General features: G+C 34.8%; 1 protein-coding gene across 3 annotated transcripts; it reads left to right on the top strand.

The window, feature by feature from the left end:
- The first annotated feature begins 661 nt into the window (after nucleotides 1-661).
- LOC107002275 (kinesin-like protein KIN-7D, mitochondrial) lies at nucleotides 662-11,947 on the top strand. Of its 3 annotated transcripts, none has more exons than XM_027912262.1 (25): nucleotides 662-1,288; nucleotides 1,389-1,486; nucleotides 1,667-1,756; nucleotides 1,878-1,930; nucleotides 2,234-2,299; nucleotides 2,498-2,551; nucleotides 2,863-2,922; nucleotides 3,515-3,593; nucleotides 3,697-3,764; nucleotides 4,199-4,255; nucleotides 4,341-4,445; nucleotides 4,642-4,746; nucleotides 4,977-5,084; nucleotides 5,163-5,294; nucleotides 5,454-5,636; nucleotides 5,969-6,097; nucleotides 7,722-7,862; nucleotides 8,312-8,431; nucleotides 8,513-8,566; nucleotides 8,710-8,757; nucleotides 8,896-9,042; nucleotides 10,042-10,788; nucleotides 11,232-11,361; nucleotides 11,442-11,562; nucleotides 11,653-11,947. In XM_027912262.1, the coding sequence occupies exons 1-24, from the start codon at nucleotides 942-944 to the stop codon at nucleotides 11,522-11,524; spliced, it is 3,204 nt and encodes a 1,067-aa protein (XP_027768063.1). In that variant the 5' UTR covers nucleotides 662-941; the 3' UTR covers nucleotides 11,525-11,562; nucleotides 11,653-11,947. The 3 variants fall into 3 exon arrangements, with proteins under 3 accessions (XP_027768063.1, XP_015055713.1, XP_027768064.1); XM_015200227.2 differs by having other exon boundaries at nucleotides 663-1,288; nucleotides 8,516-8,566; XM_027912263.1 differs by lacking the exon at nucleotides 662-1,288 and having other exon boundaries at nucleotides 1,671-1,756.
- The last annotated feature ends 1,385 nt before the right edge of the window (nucleotides 11,948-13,332 follow it).

The following is a 13,332-nucleotide window of genomic DNA, read 5'->3' as shown; positions in this document are numbered from 1 at the left end:
TGTGACATTTTTCTTTTTAATGATTCTCCGTTATTTCATATTAACTAAATTTATGAGGCAAATAAACATTTATTTAAGTAAAATTTTTAAAAACATAAATTAAACCATACTTTCTATTATTCTCTTTTGTGAAAGTGTAATTTATCTCATAAAGAATATGTTAAACAAAAAGGAAAATATGAAAAAAAATTCAAATATCTAATCTTAAAACGTAAACAAAAAAAAAACTCAAAAATTTCACTAAATATGGAAGAAAAAAACCCAGATAAACTGGAAAAAAAAATACTCTCACATCCCATCTAATTTATGTGACACTTTTCAGATTTTGAAATTCAAATAAGTTTTTCTTCAGCCATAATTTTTTTATAGATCTTTTACACATTTTGAATTATTAATTATTGTAACTATAATATTTTTTACGCAATTTATAAATATATAAATGTCATGTCATAAAAATTAAAGATTCTATTATCAAAATTTTCTATCAAACTTAAATTATTTGACTTTCGAAAAATGAAAAGTATCACATAAATTTAAACAGATAAAATATAATTATAAAAATTAAGCACCTTAAAAAAAATTAAATCCCCAAACCCTTATAGAGTAAATAGACAAACTTACCCTTCCATTATTTTAAATTTGAAATTCCACTGTATCATCATCAAAAATAATTCAAACTCACCTCACCTTCACCATTGTTTGTTCCTCATTTCTCACTCCTCCACCTTCTCTTGCTTCTCTCTACTTCTTCTTCTTTCTCTTAAAGAAGAAGTAATGAAGTTTCACTATTTACACACAGACACACAGTGAAGTTGAGTCAACTAAACCATTGAAGCTTCTCTCTCACTACCATTTTTTTTTTGAATTCTTCATCCATATTGATGTTTACTGCAAAATGTGCATTTGCTTTAGCTTGAACTTCAGCTTGAGCTGGATTGTTAATGGCATCATCATCATCATCGAAAGGGAGAAGCAGTTCACCATTTCATTACCGTAAACCTTCAACTCCTTACTCTTCATCTTCTTCATCTTCATCTTCAATCATGAACGGTCGGATGTTGCCACGATCATATTCTTCATCAACGACGTCGTTTTATGGCTCTGGGAATAGCTACAATTCCAGATCCATGACTCCGAGTCATAGTCGTTCCGATTCGGTGTACTCACAAGGTTATGAAAATCGTACGCCGGTGAGTTATCCATCCGAAGAGGAGTTAATTGATGAACCAGCTGATGAGTCTAGATCCGGAGATAGCATTTCTGTGACGGTTAGGTTTCGGCCAATGAGGTGAGTTCTGGATCTGGTTTAACTAATTTTAGATGTATGTACAGCTGAAGTTTAGGGGACAATGTAGTTAGTATTTGAATTGGTCTGATTATGGTGACAGTGAACGAGAATATCATAAGGGCGATGAAATTGCGTGGTATGCAGATGGTGGTAAAACTGTGCGGAACGAGTATAATCCAGCTACAGCTTATGCATTTGGTACAATTCTTGGCTCATTTGGGTTTATCTTAATTCTGATTCTACTAGCTGTGGAAATTCTCCTAGATTTTGGGAATAATGTTTAATTTATGGATGGGTTGGAAAGTAATTGATTTGGAATTAGATTTTCTTTAAAGTTCATATAGTTATTTTGGTAATGTTTGCTTTGATGCTGGGTAGATAGAGTGTTTGGACCTCAAACAAATACTCAGGATGTTTATGAAGTAGCTGCTCAACCTGTGGTTAAGGCTGCAATGGACGGAATACATGGTATTTTTTCTTGGGACTGAACTGTTATTATTTATGTGTGACACACAGTGCTGTCTGATTTAATTGCATTAATCTGTTATTTTTTTTTTGTATTTTGACATGAAACCTACTGATTATGCAGGCACAGTATTTGCATATGGAGTTACAAGTAGTGGAAAAACACACACTATGCATGTAAGTTAATTTCCTTTTGTGTTATATCTTTTTTTCCTTGAATTGAAAGAAAGTTCTCCGACTCAGTTACAGTGCAATGAACTGTCTTGGAACTTTTGGTTGTTAACTATTGACAAAGCTGCTGCCCTGTAATACTGCATAATCTTTATATTTGTTGCATGTTTTGTTGAATCACGATGGTTGAATTATTATTTCTTGCTTCATTTTCCTCAATTGAAGTTCTTCTCCTCCCCGTCCCACTCCGCCCAAGTGCACAAGTTATTGTTAGCTGAATGTTAATTTTTGGGATCTTGCTTTCAACAGGGAGATCACAATACTCCGGGCATAATTCCTTTGGCGATAAAAGATGTTTTTAGCATCATTCAAGATGTAAGTTAGTTCGGAAGTTTACCTCATTCTGAAAATTCGGTGCTGCTCTTTTTTTTTTTGGTCTAGCATGACACCTTAGAGCAATATGGCATTGTTCAATTTCCTCAATACCCTTCCATGAGGATGGAGGAACCATGCTTTTTTCAAGTACTAATTGATTATTCCACGGAAAGTGTAATCTACTCTCACAATTTTCAGACTCCTGGACGCGAATTCTTACTTCGAGTGTCGTATATTGAAATCTACAACGAGGTTAGTATGGTGCACATCAACAAATATTTTCACATACAATGTAGTGAGATTGATTAGAAAGAGTAATAACCATTATGCTTTTGCATGGTTGTTCCTGCATAGATAAGTTTCTTGCGATGCTACATGCGTTTAGATTTTGAGCTCATATGCTTCATAGCTGCATCATAAACTTCTCCATTATAAAGTGAAATAGTGCTTAGTGTATATTTAGCATCTGTCTTAACGAACTTGCCACCTCTAGACATTTCTAACTTCTCCATACCAATTTTTACCACAATTTAATATTGTACTCTCCGTATTTATGATGTCAGGTTATCAATGACTTGCTGGATCCTACTGGCCAGAATTTGCGTGTCAGGGAAGATGCACAGGTTTTTGTGCTAATAAGATTTGCTTTTTAGGGGCACTTGACAATGCTTTTTCTATTTGTCTCTAAAAAGCCAGTTTTTCTTGAAGTTATGATTCTGGTCATCTTGATGTTTCTTTCTATATATTTTATCAGAAGATGAGAATATTGTTTCATATGAGGGATCTGGATGTATCGCTCTACCTGTAGACAATCATTCAAGAAAATAAAATACAAATGCACAAAAATAATGATATCTCTGAACTGGTCGTCACTAGCTTGTGAATTAATTTAGCTTGTACTGTTGTACACCTCATAAGTATCTTGAGTCTCTAGTAACCCTGAAAGTGAATCAAGAAACAAACTGAAGCTAACATACTTTGCCTCCATATTGTTCTTTTCATCACCTATGCTACAGTTCCTAAGGTTTCCTCTAGCTTTTCTACCTAGATATTAGGTTTAGGTGTTTGTGCATATTGTTTTTTTCACCACCTAAGCAACAGATCCTGATTTTTCTTCTCTATTTTTTCCTTGTTACTGATGTTTATGCTGCTTTTTATAGTTGATTCTAGTATTAGTATAGTCCTTGATATTTCATACATGACTTTTATATTCAGGGTACTTATGTTGAGGGTATAAAGGAGGAAGTTGTTTTGTCACCCGGCCATGCTCTTTCTTTCATTGCTGCCGGGGAAGGTAATTATTCTTTATGTTCCAATTCTTTCTCTCCAAACCCATTGGTGACGGCCAAGGGCATGTTACAGACAATTTATATTGATTTTTATCTTTTGTATTGCAGAGCACCGTCATGTTGGTTCAAATAATTTCAATTTGTTCAGTAGCCGTAGTCACACGATATTTTCTTTGGTAAGTAGCACAAGATGGTTAGTTGTTATACAATTGATTTGTTCAACCTGAAATACTGCTAAGTTACTGTTGAGAAATATGTGAATCTGATTATTAAGTGGCTGTTAATTTAATGGGGTGCTAACTTGATAATCATCCTTGGGAACTCTGATTGGTGATTGGATATATTTCATCAGAAGTCTATGGAAGCAAGTTCTAAAGTACATAAGGGGATTGAATTACCGATCTTTTGGTTTGTTATGGACAGTCCATTCTCCTGGTTATTAATATATTGTATACTATCTATTTCTCTAATTATATCAGAGTCTGTGGTCATAATCTTGAGTTTGGTTACGTTATAGTTCTTCCTCCCTGCTTAAAATTTTCAACTTTTACATTGTGCTTGGTTTTTGTAGTCCTATCTTATTATGTCCACTTCCTTGCACATTTTGCAGATGATTGAAAGTAGTGCCCATGGTGATGAGTATGATGGAGTGATCTTCTCACAGCTCGTATGACTACTTGCACAGTTTGTTCAGTATTCAAATGTTAATGCTTACATTAGCATCTCACTCTTTTTCTCTTTTTGCCCCTTAGAACCTGATTGATTTAGCAGGGTCTGAGAGCTCTAAAACTGAAACAACGGGATTACGGAGAAAGGAAGGATCATACATAAACAAAAGTCTGCTGACTCTAGGAACTGTATGTACTCTAAGCATCCCTCATTGAGCATTTCTGTCATGGTTCCCTACTATAATTGTATAATGGAATTGTTGTCATAATTTAGTTTCTCATCCTTGCTTGGCATAATGATCGACATTCTACTTTTCAGGCTGTGCTAAAGATTATAATATTCTGATTGTAAAGCTGATGCATTGATTATGCTCTCATGTATTAGGTCATTGGAAAACTGAGTGAGGGGAAGGCATGCCATGTTCCTTATCGAGATTCTAAACTTACTCGCTTACTCCAATCATCCCTCAGTGGACATGGACATGTTTCTGTAAGTATGATGAGTGCATACAAGGAGTTCTATCTATTCTGCGTATCTTTTATTTTTTCAGCCTTAATGATATGGAATTGTGCATCTTTAGCCTCTTAGCTCCACATTCTTTTTCTCTTAAATAAAAAATGAGGCACACTTTTTCCATCTGATATTAACGGTGCTTGCTGTGACATTAAATGTTTCATAGCTATGATGGCTAATTTGTCCCTTTTTTTTGTCATCTGCAGCTCATATGTACTGTTACTCCTGCTTCAAGCAATATGGAAGAAACACATAATACGTTAAAGTTTGCAAGTAGGGCTAAACGTGTTGAAATTTATGCATCACGCAACCAGGTTTGCCCTTTTAGCATCACTTCTGTTCTGTAGAATTGCTATAGAGAAGGCTGACAGTTCTATATATAATTGTTTCAGATAATTGATGAGAAGTCTCTGATTAAGAAATATCAGAGGGAAATATCATGTCTGAAACAAGAACTTGATCAGCTAAGAAGGGGGATGCTTATGGGTGTCAATCATGAAGAAGTTTTGAACTTGAGACAGCAGGTATGATTTAAAGTTAAATGATGTGTTAAACTAAAGGTAGATGAGATCGCGTCAAATTAATTGCATGTTTAATCTGTACCCTATTAGCTTCTTTGGAGTGTTCTTCTTTTAACCTGAATGGATTCTGTACTGAATTACTTATTCTTGTTCATTTTACAGTTGGAAGAGGGACAAGTGAAAATGCAATCAAGATTGGAAGAGGAAGAGGAAGAGAAGGCAGCTCTACTTAGTCGGATACAGAGGCTAACTAAACTGATCCTTGTTTCTTCAAAGAATTCAACTCCTGGTTATTTGGGTGATGTTGCTGCTCAACAAAGGAGTCTGTCTGCTTCTGAAGATGATGTATGCTTCTCTTTGTCATATTATCATGTGTTGTTTTTTTCAATTCCAATCTTTCTTTGCTGAGTCTCTGTGCATAGTTTCTAGATTTTAACCTAGATGATTGCTTTAAGATTCTGCAATTAGTTATGCACTGTCAAAGATGGTTTATCTAATCATTGTTGTATCCTCCATTCAACTGGCTATACTCATTATTATTGGAATGGAATATAAACTATTCCTCTCATCGTTTCTTTTCCTTCCAGTTATTATTTGGACATACATTCTTTGCCTTTATTTGATCTAGGATAGAACTCTTGTTTATTGAAATCTTCTATTTTTGACCATCCCTTCAGAAAATGGACAGTTCTGTGCTCGCAGATAGCGAGAATCAGAAAGACCCTTCGCCAGATAGTTCTGATTTAAAACACCAAAGATCCTCTAGCAAGTGGAATGATGATATATCACAGGCTGGAAGTACCATAGTATGTTATCTCTGCTTTCTCTTTGTTTCACAATTTATTCACTTTTAAGTGGAAGCTGCTTATTTAGTTGTTCATAATTCAATTTGCCAACTGGGTGCATGTGAATCTTGATCCTTTTCATGGACTCGAAATATTTGCAAGTCAACACTGCAGTTGATCTTATTCATTAAGGTGAATTTATTTTACTGAAAATTTGCAACTTCTAAGACAGTGCTGAGGTCTACTGAAGCTTTAAGCACAAAGCACAAATAAGGCACACATTTCTGCGGTGTAAATGAAAAAAAAAAATCAAAAAAGTATTTGGAAAGCAACTCTATTCTCAAATAGCATTGTAAGGTCAAATGAATAGAAATGTATGAGCAAAACTACGTCAATCAAGTTCAGAACTCATTTTCAAATTTGGTTAGATTAAGCATGATGCAAATTTAAGTTTATTTCAACTTTTTTCTTACTTTCTATCACCAAATTTCTTAAATAATTTTCATAATCATTTCTGTAAACATCCATTTAGTTTCCGTTAATAATTAAAATGTTTAGATACCATTTATACTTGCCTTTAGTGCCACCACTTCTGAAAGAGCACGCCTTAGCATATTGGTGCATGTACTGAAGCACCGCCTAAGCAAGGTGAAATGCTTAACCTTTGATGCACCTGGCTTCAGGGCTTATATGTGCCTCAATCATATATTTCACCAATAAATGCCAGCCAAGGTCATTTTCATTGTCCAGAATTTGAATTAGCTATTTACATATCTTACAGAAGTTTCAAATTAGACAAACATCGATCCAGATATGAAATTTGATTACTCAACAATTTGTATCAGGATTGAGAAGTTGTGTGGTTCTGTAACGATATGATAGTTTCTTATGTGCCAATCATGTTCGACTAATGGAAATTGGTTTTTGGATAAAGAATGGGATAAGGACGGTTTATAAACCATGCCTCCCTTTTCAGGAATTTGGTTTAGCTTTACGCGGGGATACAGCTCCTTACACATGTTAGGCGTTCGACTTCTTGGATCACAATCTCATGGATGCGACATGAAAATACTATTTTATCCTTTCTATCTTGGACTTAGCATTCACCACAGCTTATGCCATCTCACTCACCACCTTAAGCATGATTGATTATCAGCTGTCACCCTTTTTCTTACCAAAATTTGTTTGTTATTTCTTTTACTTTAATAATAATTGTATACATAATAAGACATATTTTTGAAAGAAATTTACAAACACATATCATCTACATAGTACATACCAAACCAACTAGACAATTTACCCAATCAAACTGACAATCCCCTAGGCCCCTATAAATGAGAATTTATTAAACGAGTTATATAGCCGACCTCAACTAGCTTTGATTTATTAGTTGATATTCCCCGACCCATCTCTCCCAATTCGTTCACGATCTCCTTTTCTACTGATTCCTTCACTATGATCTAATAGTGTTATAATCCACTTTTAACTTTCAAATGACTAGATGATTCTTTGGGTTTGGGGAAATGCTTATTTGCTTATATCTAAAGTCAGTATAGCTGGAACATCTTTCTAGTCCTTCGTCTGATGCGTTGAGCAAATTGTATGTGGGGCAGCATGATTATTTTGCCTGTTTGTTTGAATACAGGAAGGTATCTCAATGTCTGATGAAATGGACCTCCTGGCTGAGCAAGTTAAGATGCTTAGCGGAGAGATTGCATTCAGCAGCAGTACATTGAAGCGGTTGATGGAGCAATCTGTAAATGATCCTGAGAGTTCAAGAAATCAAGTATATATCTGCTGTTATTTTTTTTAATCCTCAACACAATTTGATGGTTAAGTTGAATGGGACAATGATTTGTTTGACTGCTATAACCTTCTGCAGCTAATTACGGTCTCTTTTAGATTTTCTTCCAAAAGGCAGTCTTTCTACTATTCTACTGTTGGATATAAATTTATCATTTGATTCATATCACAAAATTCTAGGTTATGTGTTTCTGTTAAGTTTCAAACTTATTCTCTAGTGTCATTACCAAAATGATAAAGCATCTCCAATATTTTAAGTCCCCAGGCTTTTCACGCCATAATCACAGGAAGAGTAGAGATGTGTTCTTTATAAATGTTCTGTTCTTCCTTATGTATGCAGCAGTATAATGAAGTTACTTATTTGTTTATATTGTTTATGTAATTGTGTATTTGTGCTTGGGATCAAGACTCTTATGCTAACCCCTATGACAGATTGAGAATTTAGAGCGTGAAATCCAAGAAAAGAGAAATCAAATGAGGATGCTGGAACAGCGCATTGTTGAAAACGGTGAAGCGTCAGTTTCAAAAGCATCATTAGTTGAAATGCAGCAGGTGACCTCGTGTTATCCTTTTCGGCCTCATTGTTTTTCTTTTTTCTTTCAAATTTGTGTGTCTCATATTTCTGTCTTTTAGCAGACTCTGATGAAATTGATGACACAGTATAGTCAAACGGGCTTTGAGCTTGAGGTCAGTAGCAGATAAGAGTTTATTGACGCCTTTTTCCTTTAAAGAAAACACAAAGAAGACAAATCTAAGAAATTTTTCATTGTTGTCACAATCTGAGTAGCTATCTCTATCCGAGCTGTTTACAAGTTGATCCTCTGATGCAGATAAAATCAGCAGACAATAGGATTCTTCAGGAGGAGCTGCAAAACAAGGTCAGATAGCAGTGTTATTTATCTTCACTGCAAATCAAATATTTGTCACTGCTATTTTGTTCATCTTATATTGAATTTCAAGCTAGTAGTTACTTTTTCCCAAGAATAATGTGGCTGTTATCTTTTCATTGTTTGCAGTGTTCAGAGAACAAGGAACTGCAGGAAAAGATATATCATCTTGAGCAGCAGCTGCTTTCAGTCAAGGCTGAAAAGTCATACCCATCAGTGGAACAACGTGTATCTGCTGAATATGTTGATGAACTTAGAAAGAAAATTCAGTCCCAGGTGATTTTTATATCATTTTTCTAGCTATAGACTTGGGCTGCATCTTTACCTATGGACTTGAGTGGACTGGTGCCCTTGGAACAAACTTTTGATACAGATAGTGTCTATTCCAAGGCCTTAAACCAAACTCCTGACAGTCTATGTTGCATGGGTCTTCGATGTGATGAACATACTTCTTTTCTTAATATAATTTCTCTATAGATGGTCTCTCTTTGGAGTCGTATCAATATTTTAATTAAAGATAAGTTACACAAGAGGAGGGGATCATGTGAACCTGTGATTCTTCCAGAGTCTAGATATGTCACATGTACAAACCTCCTTGCACCTAAATGAATTCAAGTGAACACTCTAACAATATTCCTTGTATTAGTGAACACTAACAATATTCCTTGTATTATTGTTCTCTGGTGTAACATTATTATGCATTGTATAACAACCCCTTTATCATTATTCACTTCAGAAACAAATCCTACATATAATACCCGTATAAAAGTAAACAACCCCTAAAGGTCATAAGAATCTTATTCGAACTCACTTTATGTAAATCCACCAATGTAACTAGTGGAGAACTTGTTTATTCATGCTTTGGAGGTCCTTAAGATTAGAATATAAAACATGATGATACGTCAAGACAAAAGATATTTTAAGATATGTCCGTCCGAGGAATTTGAATGATCTGATAAGTCCATCTATCAGGTGTACCTGTTCTCTTCTTTCTTTCCTCATCAAATGCTTTATGCTTTTCTGGTGCAAAGTTTGTTTCAAATCTTTGTTGTGACTAACTATCTGCAATTTCTCTGTTCCGTGTACTTCTAGTTAGAATTCTTTGATTCTGTTAGTTGGATCCATCCCAATTATCAGATTGAATCTTACTAACTTCTTCATATGATGTTATGCATATTTTTTCTGTCTTCACCTCACAGTCACATTATTAACATTGCATTTTCTCTGGATGAGTTTGTATCACAGATCTTATATATTGTTTTATAATTTGTGCAGGATATTGAGAATGGTAAACTAAGGCTAGAACATGTCCAGATCGTAGAGGAAAATAGTGGGTTACATGTACAGAACCAGAAATTGTCTGAGGAAGCTTTGTATGCTAAAGAATTAGCATCTGCTGCTGCTGTTGAGCTTAAAAACTTAGCTGGTGAAGTCACAAAGCTCTCATTACAAAATGGAAAACTAGAGAAAGAGTTGTTGGCTGCTCGAGACATGTTGAACTCTCGAAGTTCCATTGCACTAACAGGTAATGTTGGAAACCGAAAGCATGGTGAAAACCTACGAACAGGGCGTCGAGGTCGGATCTCTGGCAGAGGAAGTGAAATTCCTGGAGCGATTCATGATGACTTCGACACTTGGGACCTTGATCCTGAAGATTTAAAGATGGAGTTGCAGGCCAGAAAACAGCGGGAGGCAGCTCTGGAGGCTGTCTTGTCTGAGAAGGAAGTTGTGGAAGATGAGTACAGGAAAAAGGTTGAAGAGGGAAAGAAAAGGGAGGCAGCCTTGGAAAACGATTTAGCAAATATGTGGGTGCTTGTTGCTCAGCTGAAGAAAGAGGCTGGTTCTAGGCAAGATTCAAAGCTGGCAGCTGAAAGGCAGAATGTAGAAGACAGGCTGAATGATGATGTAAAAATCAATGATATCAACCAAAAGGAGCCAAACCTCGCTGATAGCCTATCCGTGAATCATACAACTGACATTGCTGAGGGTCCCAAGGAAGAACCACTTGTTGCTCGCTTGAAGGTAATTTTAATATCAATTTCTTTTCACTTGTCTGCACAGATACTTCCTCACTTGTTTGTGTTCAAACGTATCAGTTCGTTCATTTTATAACTAAATTTTCTCCTTTTATTTGTTTAGTTACCGATATCCTGGCATCACAGGGTACTAATTCTGAAATTTTTCATAGAATCACAAGTAGGAGCAGCAACGTTAACTTATTTTTACTGTCCTGTATGACTATCTCTCTGACTTTTTATGCTACTCCATCCCTCTTGATGTTTCATTGAGTTGTAGATTTTTATTTGTAGTGGTGGAGAAAATAGAAATTGGCACTTGGAAGTTAGTTTGATCAGGAAAAACACAAATTTTAACTAGTCAAATGACTGACTTCTTGAATGTTTCTTTATGTGTCTTGGTTACTTCAAAAATTCAAAAGTTCCATGATCTACTTCCTATTCCTGCAGGCTCGAATGCAAGAGATGAAGGAAAAGGAACATAGGCACTTGAGGAATGGTGATGCGAATTCACATGTATGTAAAGTGTGTTTTGAATCACCCACTACTGCAATGCTTCTTCCATGCCGCCATTTTTGCTGTAAGACTCCTTTTTCATCCAAGGCTCGTAATCTCTTATCTCTCACTATATAGGCTTTTTTAATGGCATGAATTTTGCAGTGTGCAAGTCATGTTCCCTAGCCTGCTTCGAGTGTCCCATATGTCGGACAAAAATTGTGGATAGGATTTTTGCGTTTACTTAAACATTGTTTTTCAAGCCATGAGTGTGGTGAAGAGAAAGGTAATTGCTCATCCTCGTACTTCCTTCCATCTACAGTTTGCTTAAACAAAATGAAATTTCTTACTTCCCTCCGTCTTTCCTTTACTGCAGGATTTCATTGTCAACTCACCATTTCAGTGTCATTCTTTAATTAGTTCACTTTGTAACCTTATAATGATATAAATCATTTTCCCTTGTTACTTGACAAACTGTAAAATAAGACACCCCAAAAGGACTGCAGGAAAGGATGTAAATGAGTAAAATCTGAAGGTTTCATGGAGTTGTGGCATATTTATTTTGATCTCTTAACCTTCAGCTGCAATGTATAGAACAATACAAACTACCATATAGTGTTTTGTCTGTATATTCTAGACAAATGGTCAACACTTTTTGGCTTTCTTTTTAATTTACATTTTGCAACTTTACTGGATAAAAATTATTTTATTTTTCTTGGTTATCATAGCATCAAGGAAGTTGTGTGGAGAGATCTATTAGGGTAAAGTTAATGCAATTTTGTAGATGCTTGAGCCTTGAAATATTTACGAGTTAAAAAGTTGCAAGAAAAGCTAGCATTTCTTAAAAGATGTTGACCATTTCGTCATCTCATGAAGAATGCTGCAATGCGTATTGATTATTATTTGGTCATTTCAAATTACATATTTGTTAAAAAATGACAAAAGCCTCACATTGGTGGTTAATGAGATGGGTGGACTCCTTATAAGACTTGAACAATCCTTCTTTTTGAGCTAGCTTTTGAGATGCGAGTTAAGCAAAAGGCGTAATTTCACATGGTATCAGAGCAAGGTTCACACCGATTGCTAAGCATTAGACCTAATTTTACAATATCTTTGAGCTACGTTAACAAATTAACTACACAAATTTTGAAAAATCCTACCAATTTAAAAATAAACAATTCTATTATTACTACAAAATAAATATTAATGACTTTAACAGATAATTTGTTATAGTTGAGTGACCGTTATTCAATTTTAGAGCAGCGTAAGCCTAAATTGTCATTTTTATGGCTAAAGTTAGAGTGCAAAGTCTAAAAGCTCTCTTGTTAGGTAGCCAAATGCAATGTCTCCTCAACAAGTCCAAAGATCACTTATTAATCATCTCCAGATACTTATACTATTCTTTTTTTTTTTTTTTTAAAAAAAAGAGTTCTTTTATACAAATTTATTAAAGTTGTAATGTCCATAGAAAATTAATAAATTCAAAGAAACATCTTTATATGTTAGGCATAAAGCCAGATTGGTTCCCCTTCTTAAAAAGTTTGCGGCTCAATCCTTAAAAATCTTTTTTTTTTTTTAAAAGAACTAAATAGGAAAGTCATTTAAAAGCCATCGTCCACAATAAGTGGAATTAGTAACCCATCGTTCATGACAAATGGCTATAACCATGTAAGGATGTACATGAACCAAGTTGCTTTGAGTTTTTTGGAATTGGCTCCCCTCGTGTATCCAGTAACTCCAGTATATTGTTAATCAAACGATACTTGTTTGCTCTTACATTTTTAGGTCACAATTTATTTAATTATCACACGCTCTTAAACCATGGTTTAGGTACAAGATTTGACAATATGGTAAAATATAAATATCCAAAATTCCTTCACTGTCTCAACATAATATGTAGACAAAAATCTTGGTCTGATCAATTTCTTTTCTCTGCAGCTAGTTCTCTCTCATTTTTTTTTAGAAAAAATTATATTTTCGTGATGTTTTTGTTTAACTATATTCATGGGTAATCACTTGTTATATTTTGGTATTGAATGAAGAGTAAAATTTTAAG

This window comes from Solanum pennellii, chromosome 10 (assembly GCF_001406875.1).
Source record: "Solanum pennellii chromosome 10, SPENNV200".
Taxonomy (NCBI): domain Eukaryota; kingdom Viridiplantae; phylum Streptophyta; class Magnoliopsida; order Solanales; family Solanaceae; genus Solanum; species Solanum pennellii.
The sequence above is the reverse complement of the archived record's forward strand: the minus strand, read 5'-3'. Positions and strand labels throughout refer to the sequence as shown.

Excerpts from the sequence above, each read along its gene's own strand:
- LOC107002275 (XM_027912262.1), top strand. The coding sequence starts at position 942 with ATGGCATCATCATCATCATCGAAAGGGAGAAGCAGTTCACCATTTCAT. Across the intron at positions 1,931-2,233 it reads GAAAAACACACACTATGCAT|GGAGATCACAATACTCCGGG; the intron begins GTAAGTTAATTT and ends TGCTTTCAACAG. Across the intron at positions 5,085-5,162 it reads TTTATGCATCACGCAACCAG|ATAATTGATGAGAAGTCTCT; the intron begins GTTTGCCCTTTT and ends TAATTGTTTCAG.